The 15,109-nt window shown below is 47.9% G+C and overlaps 1 protein-coding gene across 3 annotated transcripts; it reads left to right on the forward strand.

Annotated features, from left to right (window-relative positions):
• Positions 1-208: 208 nt before the first annotated feature.
• ZNF132 (zinc finger protein 132) lies at positions 209-12,445 on the forward strand. Of its 3 annotated transcripts, XM_003944432.4 has the most exons (3): positions 209-293; positions 2,510-2,678; positions 5,172-12,445. In XM_003944432.4, the coding sequence occupies exons 1-3, from the start codon at positions 231-233 to the stop codon at positions 7,055-7,057; spliced, it is 2,118 nt and encodes a 705-aa protein (XP_003944481.1). In that variant the 5' UTR covers positions 209-230; the 3' UTR covers positions 7,058-12,445. The 3 variants fall into 3 exon arrangements, with proteins under 3 accessions (XP_003944481.1, XP_074241854.1, XP_074241855.1); XM_074385753.1 differs by lacking the exon at positions 2,510-2,678 and having other exon boundaries at positions 225-293; XM_074385754.1 differs by lacking the exons at positions 209-293; positions 2,510-2,678 and adding an exon at positions 3,104-3,401.
• Positions 12,446-15,109: the final 2,664 nt, after the last annotated feature.

Raw genomic sequence — 15,109 nt, forward strand, 5'->3', positions numbered from 1 at the left:
CCCCAGACTCACGACTCTGCTTTTCTGAACCAAGGTGATCCCGAAAGTTGGAGCCAGCGCCACGGGTCTCCGGAGTCTCCTGACCCAACTTTCGTGCCTGCGGTGCCCGGAGGCGGCTCCCTGTTCCTTGTATCTGGGAAGACAGGCCCCGAGTGCGACCGTCAGCCCATGTTCGCGCCACCCAGTGGAGGTGTGAGGGTCCGGCTGAGCGAGCCCTGGCACCTCCTGTTATGGCACTGCCCAGCCCACAGGTTCCAGTGGGGTTGCCGGCGTCGCTGATGGGCCCGGCGCAGGTGAGTGGAGTGTGCCCCGGGTCCTCTCCGCTGGGATTCCGGCCCTCAGGATCCTGAAGCCCAGATACAGGGGATGTTGGTGTCCTGGGAAGCCTGGCTGTGTCCTGTCCTCACACATGGGTCTTGGGCCCTGTGTGAGGGTCACTTACCCTTGCGATCCTGAATCCAGGCCAGGGGTTATATCGAGGGATTCTCATTTCTGGAATCCTATGGAATGAAATCGGGAAGGCTGTCCCAGGCACAGGGACCCGGCATGTGTGCCTTGCCTAGTGGTGATGACATGGAAGCATCCCAGGGACTGCAGATCTCCATTTAGTCTGGTGGAAACAGAGCACGTAAACCAGACTTAGGCCTGGAATGGCAGCCTGAGGAGCTGGGCCTGCATTCTGATGGTGGTGTCAACCATGGAAGGTTTGGAGCAGAGGAAGGAGGTGCTCTGACTCCAGTCTTAACAGACTCCCTATAGATGCCTAGTGGAGAGCAGACTGGAGGGATGCTGAGGGTGGAGCAGGAAGGCCAGTGAGGGGCTGACGGACGTAGTCCAGATGTGTGCTTTGGGCAGCTGGACAGCAGGGTACCTGTGGAGGTACGACAAATGCTTGGCTTCTGAATCTGCCCAAATTGGGCCGTAGATTACCTGATGTGGGACAGTGAAAGTGAGATGTTGAGATTGACCTTAGGCTGGGCGCAGTCGTATACGCCTGTAATCCCAGCACTTTGGGAGGCTGAGGCGGGCAGATCACTTGAGGTCAGGAGTTTGAGACCAGCCTGGCTCACATGGCGAAACCTCATCTCTGCTAAAAATACAAAAAAATTACCTGGGGCATGGTAGCATGCACCTGTAATCCCAGCAACTTGGGAGGCTGAGGCAGAATTGTTTGAATGTGGGAGATGGAGTTTGCAGTGAGCTATTAGGCCACTGTACTCCAGCCTGAGTGACAGACCGAGACTCTGTCTTTAAAAAAAAAAAAAATTGACGTTTCATCTTTCAGATGTGGAAGTTTGTGTGAGGAATAGATTTCAGGGAGAAGATCAAAAGAGTTGGATTTTGGCCATGTTGTATTTGAGATGTCCCAGAGACTGCCAAATTGAGGTGCCAAGTGGACCTCTAACATGCAATTATGAAATAACGTCGGGTTTAGATTGGAAACATCCAACGGATGGATGCTTGTGTGTGGACATTGCATGCGATTGTTGGTTGGGTCTGAGATAGTGGCCAAGCCTCCTGAGCAGAGAGTAGGTCCAGGACAAAGAGGAAGCACAGCAATAGAAGCATGAGAGCTGGGCTTTGGTTTAGGTTGACTTACCTCTCTGCAGCTCACTGCATTTTTGTGGCCTTCCTTTTTATGGTCAGGGCATGTTATCTCCTCTTAAGTGGGATCCTGGGGTTTTTGTCAGGCTGGTGGAGTGGCAAGATCACAAAGGGTCAGCCTAAGCTGAGTCCCCAAGCCAAGGTGGGGCCAGTTGAGTCTTGGATTTGAGTGTTAGGAATAGCAGAGACAGCTGTGACTAGGAAGGAGACAACACATACAAAGGCAACGTTGTAAGAGGGAAAAGATATTTGAGATCTGCTTTTGATTCTCGGCAGCTGATGGTTGAAGGAACAGGGCAAGGAAGGGAAGCATTGACTTCAGGGCTATGGCTGCCTCTGGCAGTGGAGTATTTGGAACTCTATAGCTGGCTTGGACCAGGATTGGATCCTGGTTGTGTCTGTCAGGAATCCTATGCACATGGTGAGATGCTAGGGAGAAGCCTGCAGTATGAACAGGGAGGGATGGAAACAAGAATTGTCTGGTCTGAGGAGTGACATGTAAAGGTGAGGGAATGTGAACCATTGGACCCATGGCCCTGGTACAAGAGTCATAAAGAGAAAGGAAAGCCCAGATTTTCTTGCTTGGGAGGTATGAGCCAGAAGACACAAGGAAAATTGGCCAGTAGGAGGGAGGAGGCAGCATCCTTCTGCCCATCGGCCTGTTGCTTCTCTAGGTTGGGTTGTCCTGGATACAGTGACCAGTCAGACTACTAGGAGAGGGAGGGACACCATTAAGTCCAGGGCATGTTAAGTGAGGCCCTGGGGAAGATAAGCTGTGGGTGAGTAGTAGATGGACTGAGAGAATCATAAGAAAAAGAGATGTCAGTGGTAGATGTGTCAGAATTGTGAGTCACATGGCAAGGGCCTACATATTTCCATTTGATCATGTTTGTTTCTTTTTCAGCATACCTGTTGGCCCTGTGGCTCAGCTGTCCCCTCATTGAAGAGCCTGGTAACCTTTGAAGATGTGGCTGTATATTTCTCCCAGGAGGAGTGGGGGCTCCTTGATGCAGCCCAGAGGCACCTGTATCACAATGTGATGGTGGAAAACTTTGAGCTCATTACCTCACTTGGTAATGCCCTGCCCCAGCATGGTGGTGACCAGCTTATGCCCTGTGTCTCTTCCCCATAGAAAGTTCTGTTCATGCCAAAGCCAGATCATGGGTACTGCTTCCTTCTCAGGTTTCCTGTTGTAGGTGCTGGGGTGCTGAGACTCTGCTATGTGTACTTCCTCTGTCTCTCTTCTGAGTAGCCTCACGAGCTTTCCTAATAGCTGTTGCCCAGGAGCCTTGTGGAGGCAAAGGTTGGAGATCAGACATCTCCAGTCTGCCTAACAGATCCCACTGAACTTCACCAATCCCTGGTTCGGTTACCTAGTATGAGGCCATGCCCAGATTCTGTTTCTTTCCCCAATGAGATATTTTTAAAAGATAGTTTTATTAAGATAAGACATACATTCACCTTTTTTTTTTTTTTTTTTTTTTTTTTTTATCCGACACGAAGTCTTGCTATGTCTCTAGGCTGGAGTGTAGTGGTGCGATCTTGGCTCACTGCAACCGCTGCCTCCTGGGTTCAAGTGATTCTCACCTCAGCCTGCTGAGTACTTGGGAGTACAGGCGCATACCACCACACCTAGCTAATTGTTGTATTTTTAGTAGAGACGGGGTTTCCCCATATTGGCCAGGCTGGTCTCAAACTCCTGACCTCGTGATCCGCCTGCTTCAGCCTCCCAAAGTGTTGGGATTACAGGCGTGAGCCACTGCATCCAGCCACTATTCACCCTTTAAGGTATACAGGTTAGTCTCAAAAAAAAAAAAAAAGTATATAGTTCAGTAATTTTTATGTTTTTGCATGGTATAATCATTGCTATAATGTAATTTTAGCATGTTTTCATCAGCTAAAGAGAAACTTTAGGTCTCATTAGCAGTCCCATTAGCTGTCACTCCCCATCTTCCCTTATCCCTTCTTTCCCCCTGGTCCTAGGCAACTATGAATCTACTTCTTGACTATATAGACTTACCTTTCCTAGCTATTTTATAGAAATTGACTCTTACCATGTGTTTTTCTGTGACTGGCTTTCTCTTAACATGGTTTTGAAGTTCATCAATTTCGTAGCATGTATCAGTATTTCATTCTTTTTTACAGCCAAATACTCCAGTGTATAGATAGGCTACAGTTTGTTTATCCATTTATCAGTTGATGAGAATTTGGCTTGTTTCCATTTTTTTAGGTATCGGAAAAATGCTGCTGTAGAAGCTGGGTGAGGTGCCTACAATCCAGCTGCCCAGGAGGCTGAGGCAGGAGGATAACTTGAGCTCAGAAGTTTGAGACCAATCTGGGTGACATAGCAAGACCTCCATCTCAATTTTTAAAAATATACTGCCATGAATGGTCTTGTACACATTTTTGTGTAGATATGCTTTTAGTTCTCTTGTGTAGCTCTGTAGGAGCACACTTGCCAAACTGTTTTCCAAACTGGCTACCCCATTTTACATCCCTATCTGCAGTGTATAAGTGCTGCAGTTTTTCTACTTCATCTCCATTTGTTGCTGTTTATTTATTTATTTATTTATTTTTTTGAGACGGAGTTTCACTCTTGTTACCCAGGCTGGAGTGCAATGGCGCGATCTCGGCTCACCGCAACCTCTGCCTCCTGGGTTCAGGCAATTCTCCTGCCTCAGCCTCCTGAGTAGCTGGGATTACAGGCACGTGCCACCATGCCCAGCTAATTTTTAGTATTTTTAGTAGAGACGGGGTTTCACCATGTTGACCAGGATGGTCTCGATCTCTCGACCTCATGATCCACCCGCCTCGGCCTCCCAAAGTGCTGGGATTACAGGCTTGAGCCACCGCGCCCAGCCGCTGTTTATTATAGCTATGCTAGTGGGTGTGAAGTTGTATCTGACTGTGGTTTTGGTTTGCATGCTCCTAATGATTAAGGATGCTGAACTTCTTTTCAAATGCTTATTGATCATTTGTGTCTATCTCTTCTTTTGGGGAAATGTCTATTTAAGTCCTTTGACCCATTTCTGTGTCCTTACCCTAGTGAGGTCTCCCTTATTCTGTTGCTTGGCTGGTCCCTATCCTGCATAATAATGCGCCCTTCTTCACCCTGATGATGGTCCTGTCGGCCTGTCAACAATCCCTGGGACCTCTTCTTGGGTGTGAATTCCTGGGTAACACATTTCTTTTTTTTTTTTTTTTTTTGAGATGGAGTTTCGCTCTCGTTACCCAGGCTGGAGTGCAATGGCGCGATCTCGGCTCACCGCAACCTCCGCCTCCTGGGTTCAGGCAATTCTCCTGCCTCAGCCTCCTGAGTAGCTGGGATTACAGGCACGCACCACCATGCCCAGCTTGTTTTTTGTATTTTTAGTAGAGACGGGGTTTCACCACATTGACCAGGATGGTCTCGATCTCTCGACCTCGTGATCCACCCGCCTTGGCCTCCCAAAGTGCTGGGATTACAGGCTTGAGCCACCGCGCCCGGCTGGGTAACACATTTCTAATGAAGGCATCCATTACCACCAAGTGGAATACCTACTTACCTGGCATTTCTCTACTTTCAGGTTGCTGGCATGGAGTAGAGGGTGAGGAGGCCCATCCCAAGAAGAATGCTTCTGTAGAAGAGGTGTTAAAGGTCAGGATTGCAAATGCAGATCCCTCCACCCAGAAGGCTAACCCCTGTGACATGTGTGGGTCATTCTTGAAAGACGTTTTGCACCTGCCTGAGCATCAGGGAACATACTCTGAGGAGAAACTCTACTCATGTGGAGCATGTGGGAGAGAGTTTTGGTTGAGTGCATACCTTCACCAGCACCAGGAGTATAGTAGAGGGAAGCCCTTCAGATGGTATAAGGACAGAGAAGCACTTATGAAGAGCTCTGAAGTCCACCTGTCAGAGAACCCCTTGACTTGCAGGGAAGGTGGGAAGGCCATCCTGGTCAGCCGTGACCTCCTCCAGCTTCAAGCTGTTGACAGCAGGAGGAAGCCATATTCCAATCTTGGGCAGATTCCAGAACTCTGTACCACACAGAAACTCTTCAAGTGCAGCAACTGTGGAAAAGCGTTCCTGAAAAGCTCCACTCTCCTCAACCATTTGAGAACTCACTCTGAAGAGATAACATTTAGATGCCCAACAGGTGGAAATTTCTTAGAGGAGAAATCAACCCTTGGTAATCAAAAACTTCACACTGGGGAAATAGCCCACGTGTGCAAGGAGTGTGGAAAGGCCTTTGGTCACCCATCTAAGCTGAGGAAGCACCAGAAACTTCACACTGAAGTAAAATATGAGTGCACTGAAAGTGCGAGAACCTTCAACCACAAACTCACATTTGTTCATCATCAGAGAATTCACCCAGGAGAAAGACATTACGAGTGCAGTCAATGTGGGAAAGCCTTCAATAGCAGATCACACCTCATTAGACATGAAAAAGTTCACACTGGAGAAAGGCCTTTTGAGTGCCTGAAATGTGGAAGAGCCTTCAGCCAAAGCTCCAATTTCCTTCGGCACCAGAAAGTTCACACCAAGGTCAGACCTTATGAGTGTAATCAGTGTGGTAAATCCTTCAGCCGAAGCTCTGCTCTCATTCAGCACTGGAGAGTTCACACTGGAGAAAGACCATATGAATGCAGTGAATGTGGAAGAGCTTTTAATAATAACTCCAACCTTGCTCAGCACCAGAAAGTTCACACTGGAGAACGGCCTTTTGAGTGCAGTGAATGTGGAAGAGACTTTAGCCAAAGCTCCCATCTCCTTCGACATCAGAAAGTTCACACTGGAGAACGGCCTTTTGAATGCAGTGAATGTGGTAAAGCCTTCGGCAATAGCTCCACCCTCATCCAGCACCAGAAAGTACATACTGGGCAAAGGCCTTATGAGTGCAGCGAATGTAGGAAATCCTTCAGCCGCAGCTCCAGCCTGATTCAGCACTGGAGAATTCACACTGGAGAAAGGCCTTATGAATGTAGTGAGTGTGGGAAAGCCTTCACTCATAGTTCTAGTCTCATTGAACACTGGAGAGTTCACACAAAAGAAAAGCCTTATGAGTGCAATGAATGTGGGAAATTCTTTAGCCAAAACTCCATTCTCATTAAGCATCAGAAAGTTCATACTGGAGAAAAGCCTTATAAGTGCAGTGAATGTGGGAAATTCTTTACCCGAAAATCTAGCCTTATTTGTCACTGGAGAGTTCACACTGGAGAAAGGCCTTATGAATGCAGAGAATGTGGAAGAGCCTTCAGCAATAACTCCCACCTGGTTCGTCATCAGAGAGTTCACACAAAAGAAAGGCCCTATGAGTGCATCCAGTGTGGAAAAGCCTTTAGTGAAAGATCTACACTTGTTCGGCACCAGAAAGCTCATACCAGAGAAAGGATTTATAAGTGTAGCCAGTGTGGGAAAGTCTTCGGCCATCTTTGTAACCTTGCTCAGCATAGAAAGATTCATACCTGAGTGGAGCCTTATGGGAGTGGTCTTTATGAGAAAATCTTCAGCCAAGTCAAACTTCTGCAGTAAAATCCCCATATTAGAATTTATCTGTGTGTACTCCTAATGTGGAAAAGTGTTTAGAAGCTACTCTGTTCTTTCTCACCAGCCCAGAAAACTTTGCAGGGCCATTTCACCCATGGAGCATAAGGCAGAAGCCATAGCCACTTTCCATCTTGCCTGGATCCAAAAATTTGCAGCAGTCCTGTCCTCATGCATGGGAAAACAGATCCCTGAGCCTCCCTTACCGTGTCCTGAAGGGATTCAGGATGGTCCTCAGCTCACTAAAGTGGTTTGATTCCCATTGCCTCTGAGAGGGTTAGGCACTGAACTGAACCCATGCTGGTCAAGGAGCCTTGAGGGAAATCTAATTTGAGCTCAGGAAGAAATCAAGTCTGTGTTTAACCCCTAAGATTGTCCATTGAGACCACAAATCGCCCCCCACCGGAATAACCTACCTTGTCGGCACTATAATGTGTGATAATAAAGACCTTATTGACGAGGTCACCTTTTAGTCTTAGGGATTCTGTTGGAGTAGGTTGAGAAAATGAATGGATAGAGTCGGGGCACGAAATCTGCCTAAGGGCACAGTAGAAGAGCAGGTAGTTGCCCTGTCCTGTTGTAGCCTATTTCACATTGCTATGTGAAGGACTGGGAAAGACTGAAAGGCTCTGGACCGAACATAGTGGCCTATGTTTCAGAGTTACCTTAGGGCCCAGAGCTTACCCTGAGGAAAAATAAATGTCTACAACACTAAAATAGTCACAGGGTCACCAAGGCAAAACCTAGAGGGAAAAAAAATTTAAAAATAGAAGAAGAAAAAAAAAAAACCAGGCCGGGCGCGGTGGCTCAAGCCTGTAATCCCAGCACTTTGGGAGGCCGAGGCGGGTGGATCACGAGGTCGAGAGATCGAGACCATCCTGGTCAACATGGTGAAACCCTGTCTCTACTAATAATACAAAAAAAAAAAACTAGCTGGGCGTGGTGGCACGTGCCTGTAATCCCAGCTACTCAGGAGGCTGAGGCAGGAGAATTGCCTGAGCCCAGGAGGCGGAGGTTGCGGTGAGCCGAGATCGCGCCATTGCACTCCAGCCTGGGTAACAACAGCGAAACTCCGTCTCAAAAAAAAAAAAAGAAAAAAAAAAACCTAGAGGGGCCCAGGGAGTACTCCATGTGCATAGAGAAACACTGGATGTGAGGTAATAAATAGGGATTTGGGGAGACTGTAGTAAACTAGGGCACATGCTATCCTGGACAAAGGAATAGCCATAGTTCCCCATCAACTGTGACTGCAGGGTGAGGGTGTGCAGAACAACTCCAGAGCTGCAGACCTTCATATTTGCCAAGTTAAAGTTTCTGCCACAGTTAAAACAGATAAATGCAATTTTGTGTGCATTCACTTCACTTCTCTTGAACTGTATCTTGGCACCCATGACTCCCCAGGTAGGAACTGGGGACTGAGAAAAGTGACAGCCTATAGTCCAGGAAAGTGGTTTTTATAGTCTGGCCAGGGTTTCTGGTCAATAACACACACTTCGTGGTTTCACAGTCTTGCTGGCCAACAGAGTGGGCACAGGCAGATGGGGGTATTTAACACAGTTGACAGATCTGGTATTTTAGAAAAAGCTTGAGATCCAGAACCTTGTAGAATATGGTGCTTGGCACCTATTTTTAAAAGCTTATTTACCATGTAATTTCAGCATAATCTACATGTGAGCTGTTGCTGTTTCCCTGACCTCCCTCATACAAGGAAGTACTCATGAGAGCATTGGCTGGGATGTGAATAGGAGTCCCCATAAGGGAGAGATCTGGCCAGGTGCAGTGGTGCACACCTACAGTCCCAGCCACTTGAGAGGTTGAGGCAGGAGGATCTCTTGAGCGCAGGAGTTTGCGTCCACCTGGGCAACATGGCAAGGCCCCATCTCTAAAAAAGAAAAGAGTGGGCTGGGTGCAGTGGCTCAAGCCTGTAATCCCAGCACTTTGGGAGGCTGAGGCGGGCAGATCATGAGGTCAGGAGATCAAGGCCATCCTGGCCAACATGTTGAAACCCCATCTCTACTAAAAATACAAAAAACAAAATTAGCTGGGTGTGGTGGCGCACGCCTGTAGTCCCAGCTACTCAGGAGGCTGAGGCAGGAGAATTGCTTGAACTCAGGAGGCGGAGACTGCAGTGAGCCGAGATTGTGCCACTGCACTACAGCCTGGGAGACAGTGCGAGAGCCCGTCTCCCAAAAAAAAAAAAAAAAAAAGCAAAGGGTAGCCTGGGCTCACATCATTGAACAACAGTTTCAGTAGCCACTGCTGCTGCCAATTTGTCCTAGATCCCTCTCTGTTCTCCCTGCCCATGTGAATGTCACTGAACAGGCTCAGCAGTGGGGTGTGTGACAGGGCCAGTACTCCATGACTGGTCATTCCTCACCCTGACCATGGCACCCTTAGCCTGCCAAAGATTGTACTCCTGGCTGAATGTTAGGCAGGATACTCCAGAGAGAAACCCCACACAGGAGTGGTTCAAACCTTCAACAACATTAATGGTGGAGATGTGACACGGCTCACAGTCTGAATTGTAAAGAGCACTTTTCATGCACAGCAGAACTCACAAGTGAGAGGACTCTAGGGCCAGGCATTTGTGAAGACTTTCCAGGGTAACTATCCCCTTTCCAGCACTGGAGTACCAGAATAATGAGAAGCTCAAAAGAATGTGGAAGGCCGGGCACGGTGGCTCATGCCTGTAACCCCAGCACTTTGGGAGGCCGAGGCAGGTGGATCATGAGGTCAAGAGATCGAGACCATTCTGGTCAACATGGTGAAACCCTGTCTCTAATAAAAATACAAAAATTAGGCCGGGTGCAGTGGCTCAGGCCTGTAATCCCAGCACTTTGGGAGGCCGAGATGGGTGGATCACGAGGTCAAGAGATCGAGACCATCCTGGTCAACATGGTGAAACCCCCGTCTCTACTAAAAAATCCAAAAAAAATTAGCTGGGCATGGTGGCGCGTGCCTGTAATCCCAGCTACTCAGGAGGCTGAGGCAGGAGAATTCCCTGAACCCAGGAGGCAGAGGTTGCGGTGAGCCGAGATCACGCCATTGCACTCCAGCCTGGGTAACAAGAGGGAAACTCCGTCTAAAAAAAAAAAAAAGAATGTGGAAATGCCTTCCTTTCTCCATCACCAGAGCACCCATGGCACAGGGAAGCCATTAAGAGCTGAGTAGGAAGATGTTGCCACACAGCTCCAACATCAGTTAACACTGGGCAGGCCACGAGAAAGAAGCCCTTCAAGAGCACTGGCTACGGGGAGCCTCCATGAAGACTTCAGCCCTCTTTAACCACCTAAGAACCCACACTGAAGACTCTTGAAACACTTGGTATGAAGAAAGACACTCAAGAAGAAATCAATCCTTATCCATAACCAAAAATTCACATTAGAGAAAACCCCTGCATGTAAGGAATACAGGATGGTCTTCAGTCACCTCTCCTATGTGAGAAACCAATATAAAATGCCTATGGGAAAAAGGCATTACAAGTGCAGTGAAAATGGGAAAGCCTTGAGCTATAGACACCCCCTTTCAAGAAGAATCACCAGAGAATTCACAACAGAGTTACGGAAAACAAATGTGGGAAAGCCACAGCTCCCAGAATCTTAGGCAGCACTCTATTACTGCTGCCTAAGAGTAACAGGTAACTAATATAGATTAGTAATAGGTAACTAATACAGAAAGGTTTCTCTTCATGGACTTTTTTTTGCATCTACATGTGACACTTGGGAATGATTTGTTTAGTCTCAATGACCCAGACCTAGATCTGCCTGTCTCTGAGATAACAAAGGCCTTGATGATTAGCCGCTTGCCTCAGAGGTGGTGAGGTGAGTTTAAAGACTTTTTACGGGGGGCACTAAGTGAGTGTCTGATTGGGCTGAAAGAGCTCTCAGTCCAGATTTGGTTGAATTTGCCTTGTTGCCCTAAGGCCTCCTGTGAAAGACTGACAGGCTCTGTGGACTGAATCTTGTAGTCCGGACACTAAGAGTCACTGTGGGGCCAGACAGAGCTAGCTCTGAAAAATGGGGTGCTTTCTTTGAGAACCTCCAACAGCAAAAGTCTGGTCCTCTGTTCCCAGTGCATGTCCTACTTTATTAGCTATGTGCCCCAGGACCTGCCCCTGGTCATGACTCATGAAATATAGAACTCAGTAGGCAGGTATAACTGGTTCACACCTGCCAGGGCTATGTGGAAATTATCATTGGTACAAAACTCTAGGTGTGGAGAACACTGGTAAACAAGAAGGGACATGTCTGTTCTAAAGGCACATTAGAAAATGGCCAAGTGACATAAGGGTATATACAACGTCTCAGGACATGCAGACCTACCTGTCACTCCTAACTGAAATCCAGATAAATGCTTTGTGGATTCCTGTGGACTCTGGGCTGTTCATCTCATGGCCATCAGTGCATAGGTAGGAACCTCAAGACAGAGAAGACAGAAATCATGGTCTAGAGTGGCTTATGTTAGTAGCCAGGGTTTCTAGAGAGTCACATGGCCAGGGCCTTCAAAATTCCACTTACGGCTGAAGAGGTCTGCCTCTCTTAAGGTGTGGGGAAACAATATGGTGGAGTCTTCCTGGTTTTGCAAGAAGAGCCAAATATTTGGATTTTTATGTGGCATCTGATTTCATAAATGTTGAAAATCATTTCCAAAAACATTTCAATACAAACTCAGTTCACCAAAACTATAAGTTGGCTTTGTATATTTCCCTGGGTCCTCCTGAGGCCTAGGGGAGAAAAGACCAGAAATCCCCTGACATGAAGCTCTTTGGCCTGTGGTGTCCATCCATGCTATATGACAGGAGGCCACTGCAGCTGCCACCTCTCTCGGAGGCCCCTGAGGGGATGGATAATGATAACTACGTCATGAGCAGAAGCCACAACAGTTCTGCAGACAGCAGAGCTTACAGCAGGGCTTCTCAAGTACTCCCCAGCACAGTGAGGTGTCTGGGGGATCCCTACGCTGCTCAGGCTTGCCTTCCTGAGTATAATGTCTCCAATACGGAAGACTCATGTGGGATCAGAATTAAAGGCCAGCTGAGTCACATGGGGGCTTCTAAGCAAATAAAGTTAGGGTAGATACGTCATCAGAGCTCAATCCTCTCTGTGACTGGCCAAGATTAGATCTCATAAAGTGGTGCTGGGCATGACAGTAGCATGCCTGTTCCCAGCTATTTGGGAGACTGAGGCAGGAGGATCACTGGATCCCAGGACTTAAAGACTGCCATGAGCTAGCTACGTTTGCACCACCGTACTCCAGCCTGAGCAACAGAATGAGACCTTGTCTCTAAAAAAGGAAAAATAAAACGGTTCCCAATATATGAGTAGAGTCCTATGTATTTCTGCTGAACCTGCCTTCTGATCTCCCACTGGGGCTCAGTGTACAGCAGCCAACCTGTTAGGGGAAGGGAGATGTTTGCCAATAATGCCAGAATATTCCAGGCAAAGTCCTGACGGCTCTGACCTTTGAGCTGTGAGGTTACCAGCTTTTGTGGGATTCAGTGCTTCCATTGCTTTCAGACTATGCTCAACCCAAAAGGCAGTTGTCTTCCACCTGCTGAGGCAGTATACTGTCTACCCCAGGCATCCCCAAACTGCCGCCCCCTGAGGCCATTTATCCAGCCCCCCGCCGAACTTCAGGAAGGGGCACCTCTTTCATTGGTGGTCAGTGAGAGGAGCACAGTATGTGGCGGCCCTCCAATGGTCTGACGGACAGTGAACTGGTCCCCTGTGTAAAAAGTTTGGGGACGCCTGGTCTACCCTGTTATTTTACACTCTGCTGTAGCCAATGGTAGTCCTATTCTGGGATCTACTGAGCAGTTCCTTGCCCCTGGGCCTTTGCTTGTGCCCTCCCACATTGGTGACACCCCTGAAAGGCTCGTCAACCTCTCCAATCATACCTCCAGATCAGCTGCAATCTCTCCTCCATGCTAGTCTTGGCATCTGTCTCCTCTTTGATGCCTGTGTTGATTCCCTCATCTCCAACTCCCAAGCTTTGTGTGAATTATCCAGAATATGGGGGCTGTGAAATCTGAAGAGTAGTAGATTAAGGCCAAGGGTGCCAAAACACTCAGTAACCCTTCCGGCTTGGTTCAACTTGGACTCCTACTGCTAATGAATTATGTGATCTTGAACACAGACTCCTAAGCTTCAGTTGTCTCATCTATAAAATCCATGAAATCTGTGCTCACAGTGCCTACCAGAACTTGACAACGCTAATGTAAAGCTCCTGACACAGAAAGCTCCCCATCAATATGAAGCACTTTATATCTGAGTGGGAATTACTACATTTACCTCAGGCCACACCCACTAACCAGTGCTCCAACTATCATACCCAGATGGCAGTTGTCCTACTCTCACCCTGGACCCCAATTTTGACATTTCTAGACTTGCCTCTTGTAAAACCCAGATCCTCTCCCCACCTGGCCGCCTTTTGACACTCAGAGCAGTCTAGCTTCAGTCGTGTGATGGGGTAGGCTCGGTCTGACAACCAATGACTCAGAGCACCCAGTCTCCGGCTTCTCCAAAATGCCAAGACCTCGTCTATCTTCAGACCTTGTAACCCTCAAGGAATCACTATATCCTTAATAGGTATGAAAATAAGACACCGCTGTGATTCAAGGTGATCCCAGGAGGGAGCACAAGCTTTATAACCAAGATATTTCGACATGGGAGGGGGAAAATCTAGAGGCAGGAAGAAAGGAGTAAACAGTAGAAACATTAGACCCAATTCACCTGCCTTAAAATCCCAGCTCTGTTTCCTGCTAGAGCGTATCTGCTATGTGACCTTTGTGTTAGGCCATTTTTGTGTTACTATAAAGAACTATTTTGGGCTGGGTACAGTGGCTCATGCTTGTAATCCAAGCATTTTGGGAGGCTGAATCAGGTGGATCACCTGAGTTTGGGAGTTTGAGAACATCCTGGCCAGCATGGTCAAACTCCATTTCTACTAAAAATATACTAAATTAGCTTGATGTGGTGATGCCTGGCTGTAATCCCATTTACTTGGGAGGCTGAGGCAGGAGAATCACTTGAACTTAGGAGGCAAAGGTTGCAAGGAGCTGAGATCATGCCACTGCACTCTAGCCTGAGCAACAAGAGTGAAATTCCATCTCAAAAAAAAAAAAAAAAGGCTGGGCTAGGTGGCTCATGTCTGTAATCCCAGCACTTTGGGAGGCCAAGGCGGGTGGATCACAAAGTCAGGAGTTCGAGCCAGCCTGGCCAAGATGGTTAAACCCTGTCTCTACTAAAAATACAAAAATTAGCCAGGCACATTGGTGGGCGCCTGTAATCCCAGCTACTTGGGAGGCTGAGGTAGGACAATCACTTGAACCTGGGAGGCAGAGGTTGCAGTGAGTCGAGATTCCACCACTGCACTTTAGCCTGGGCAACAAAGCAAGACTCCCATCGAGAAAGAAAGAAAGAAGAGAGAGAGAGAGAGAGAGAGAGAAGAGAGAGAGAGAGAGAGAGAGAGAGAGAGAGAGAGAGAGAGAGAAGAAGGAAGGGGAGGGCAGGGAAAAAGAAAGGAAGAAAAAGGAAGGAAAGAAGGAAAAGAAAGAAGGAGGGAGGGAAGGAAGAAAGAAAGGAGGGAGGGAGGGAGGGAGGGGAAAAGAAAAGAAATATCCCAGTCTAGATAGTTTATAAAGAAAAGAGGTTTGGCTAGACGTAGGGGCTCAAGCCTGTAATCCAAGCACTTTGGGAGGCCAAGGCAGACGGATCACCTGAGGTTGGGAGTTCAAGACCAGCCTGACCAACATGGTGAAACCTCGTCTTTAAAAAAAAAAAAAAAGAAGAAGGCCGGGCGCGGTGGCTCACGCCTGTAATCCCAGCACTTTGGGAGGCCGAGGCAGGTGGATCACGAGGTCGAGAGATCGAGACCATCCCGGTGAACATGGTGAAACCCCGTCTCTACTAAAAATACAAAAAATTAGCTGGGCATGGTGGCGCGTGCCTGTAATCCCAGCTACTCAGGAGGCTGAGG

This window comes from Saimiri boliviensis, chromosome 14 (genome assembly GCF_048565385.1).
Source record: "Saimiri boliviensis isolate mSaiBol1 chromosome 14, mSaiBol1.pri, whole genome shotgun sequence".
In the NCBI taxonomy this organism is placed as follows: Eukaryota; Metazoa; Chordata; class Mammalia; order Primates; family Cebidae; genus Saimiri; species Saimiri boliviensis.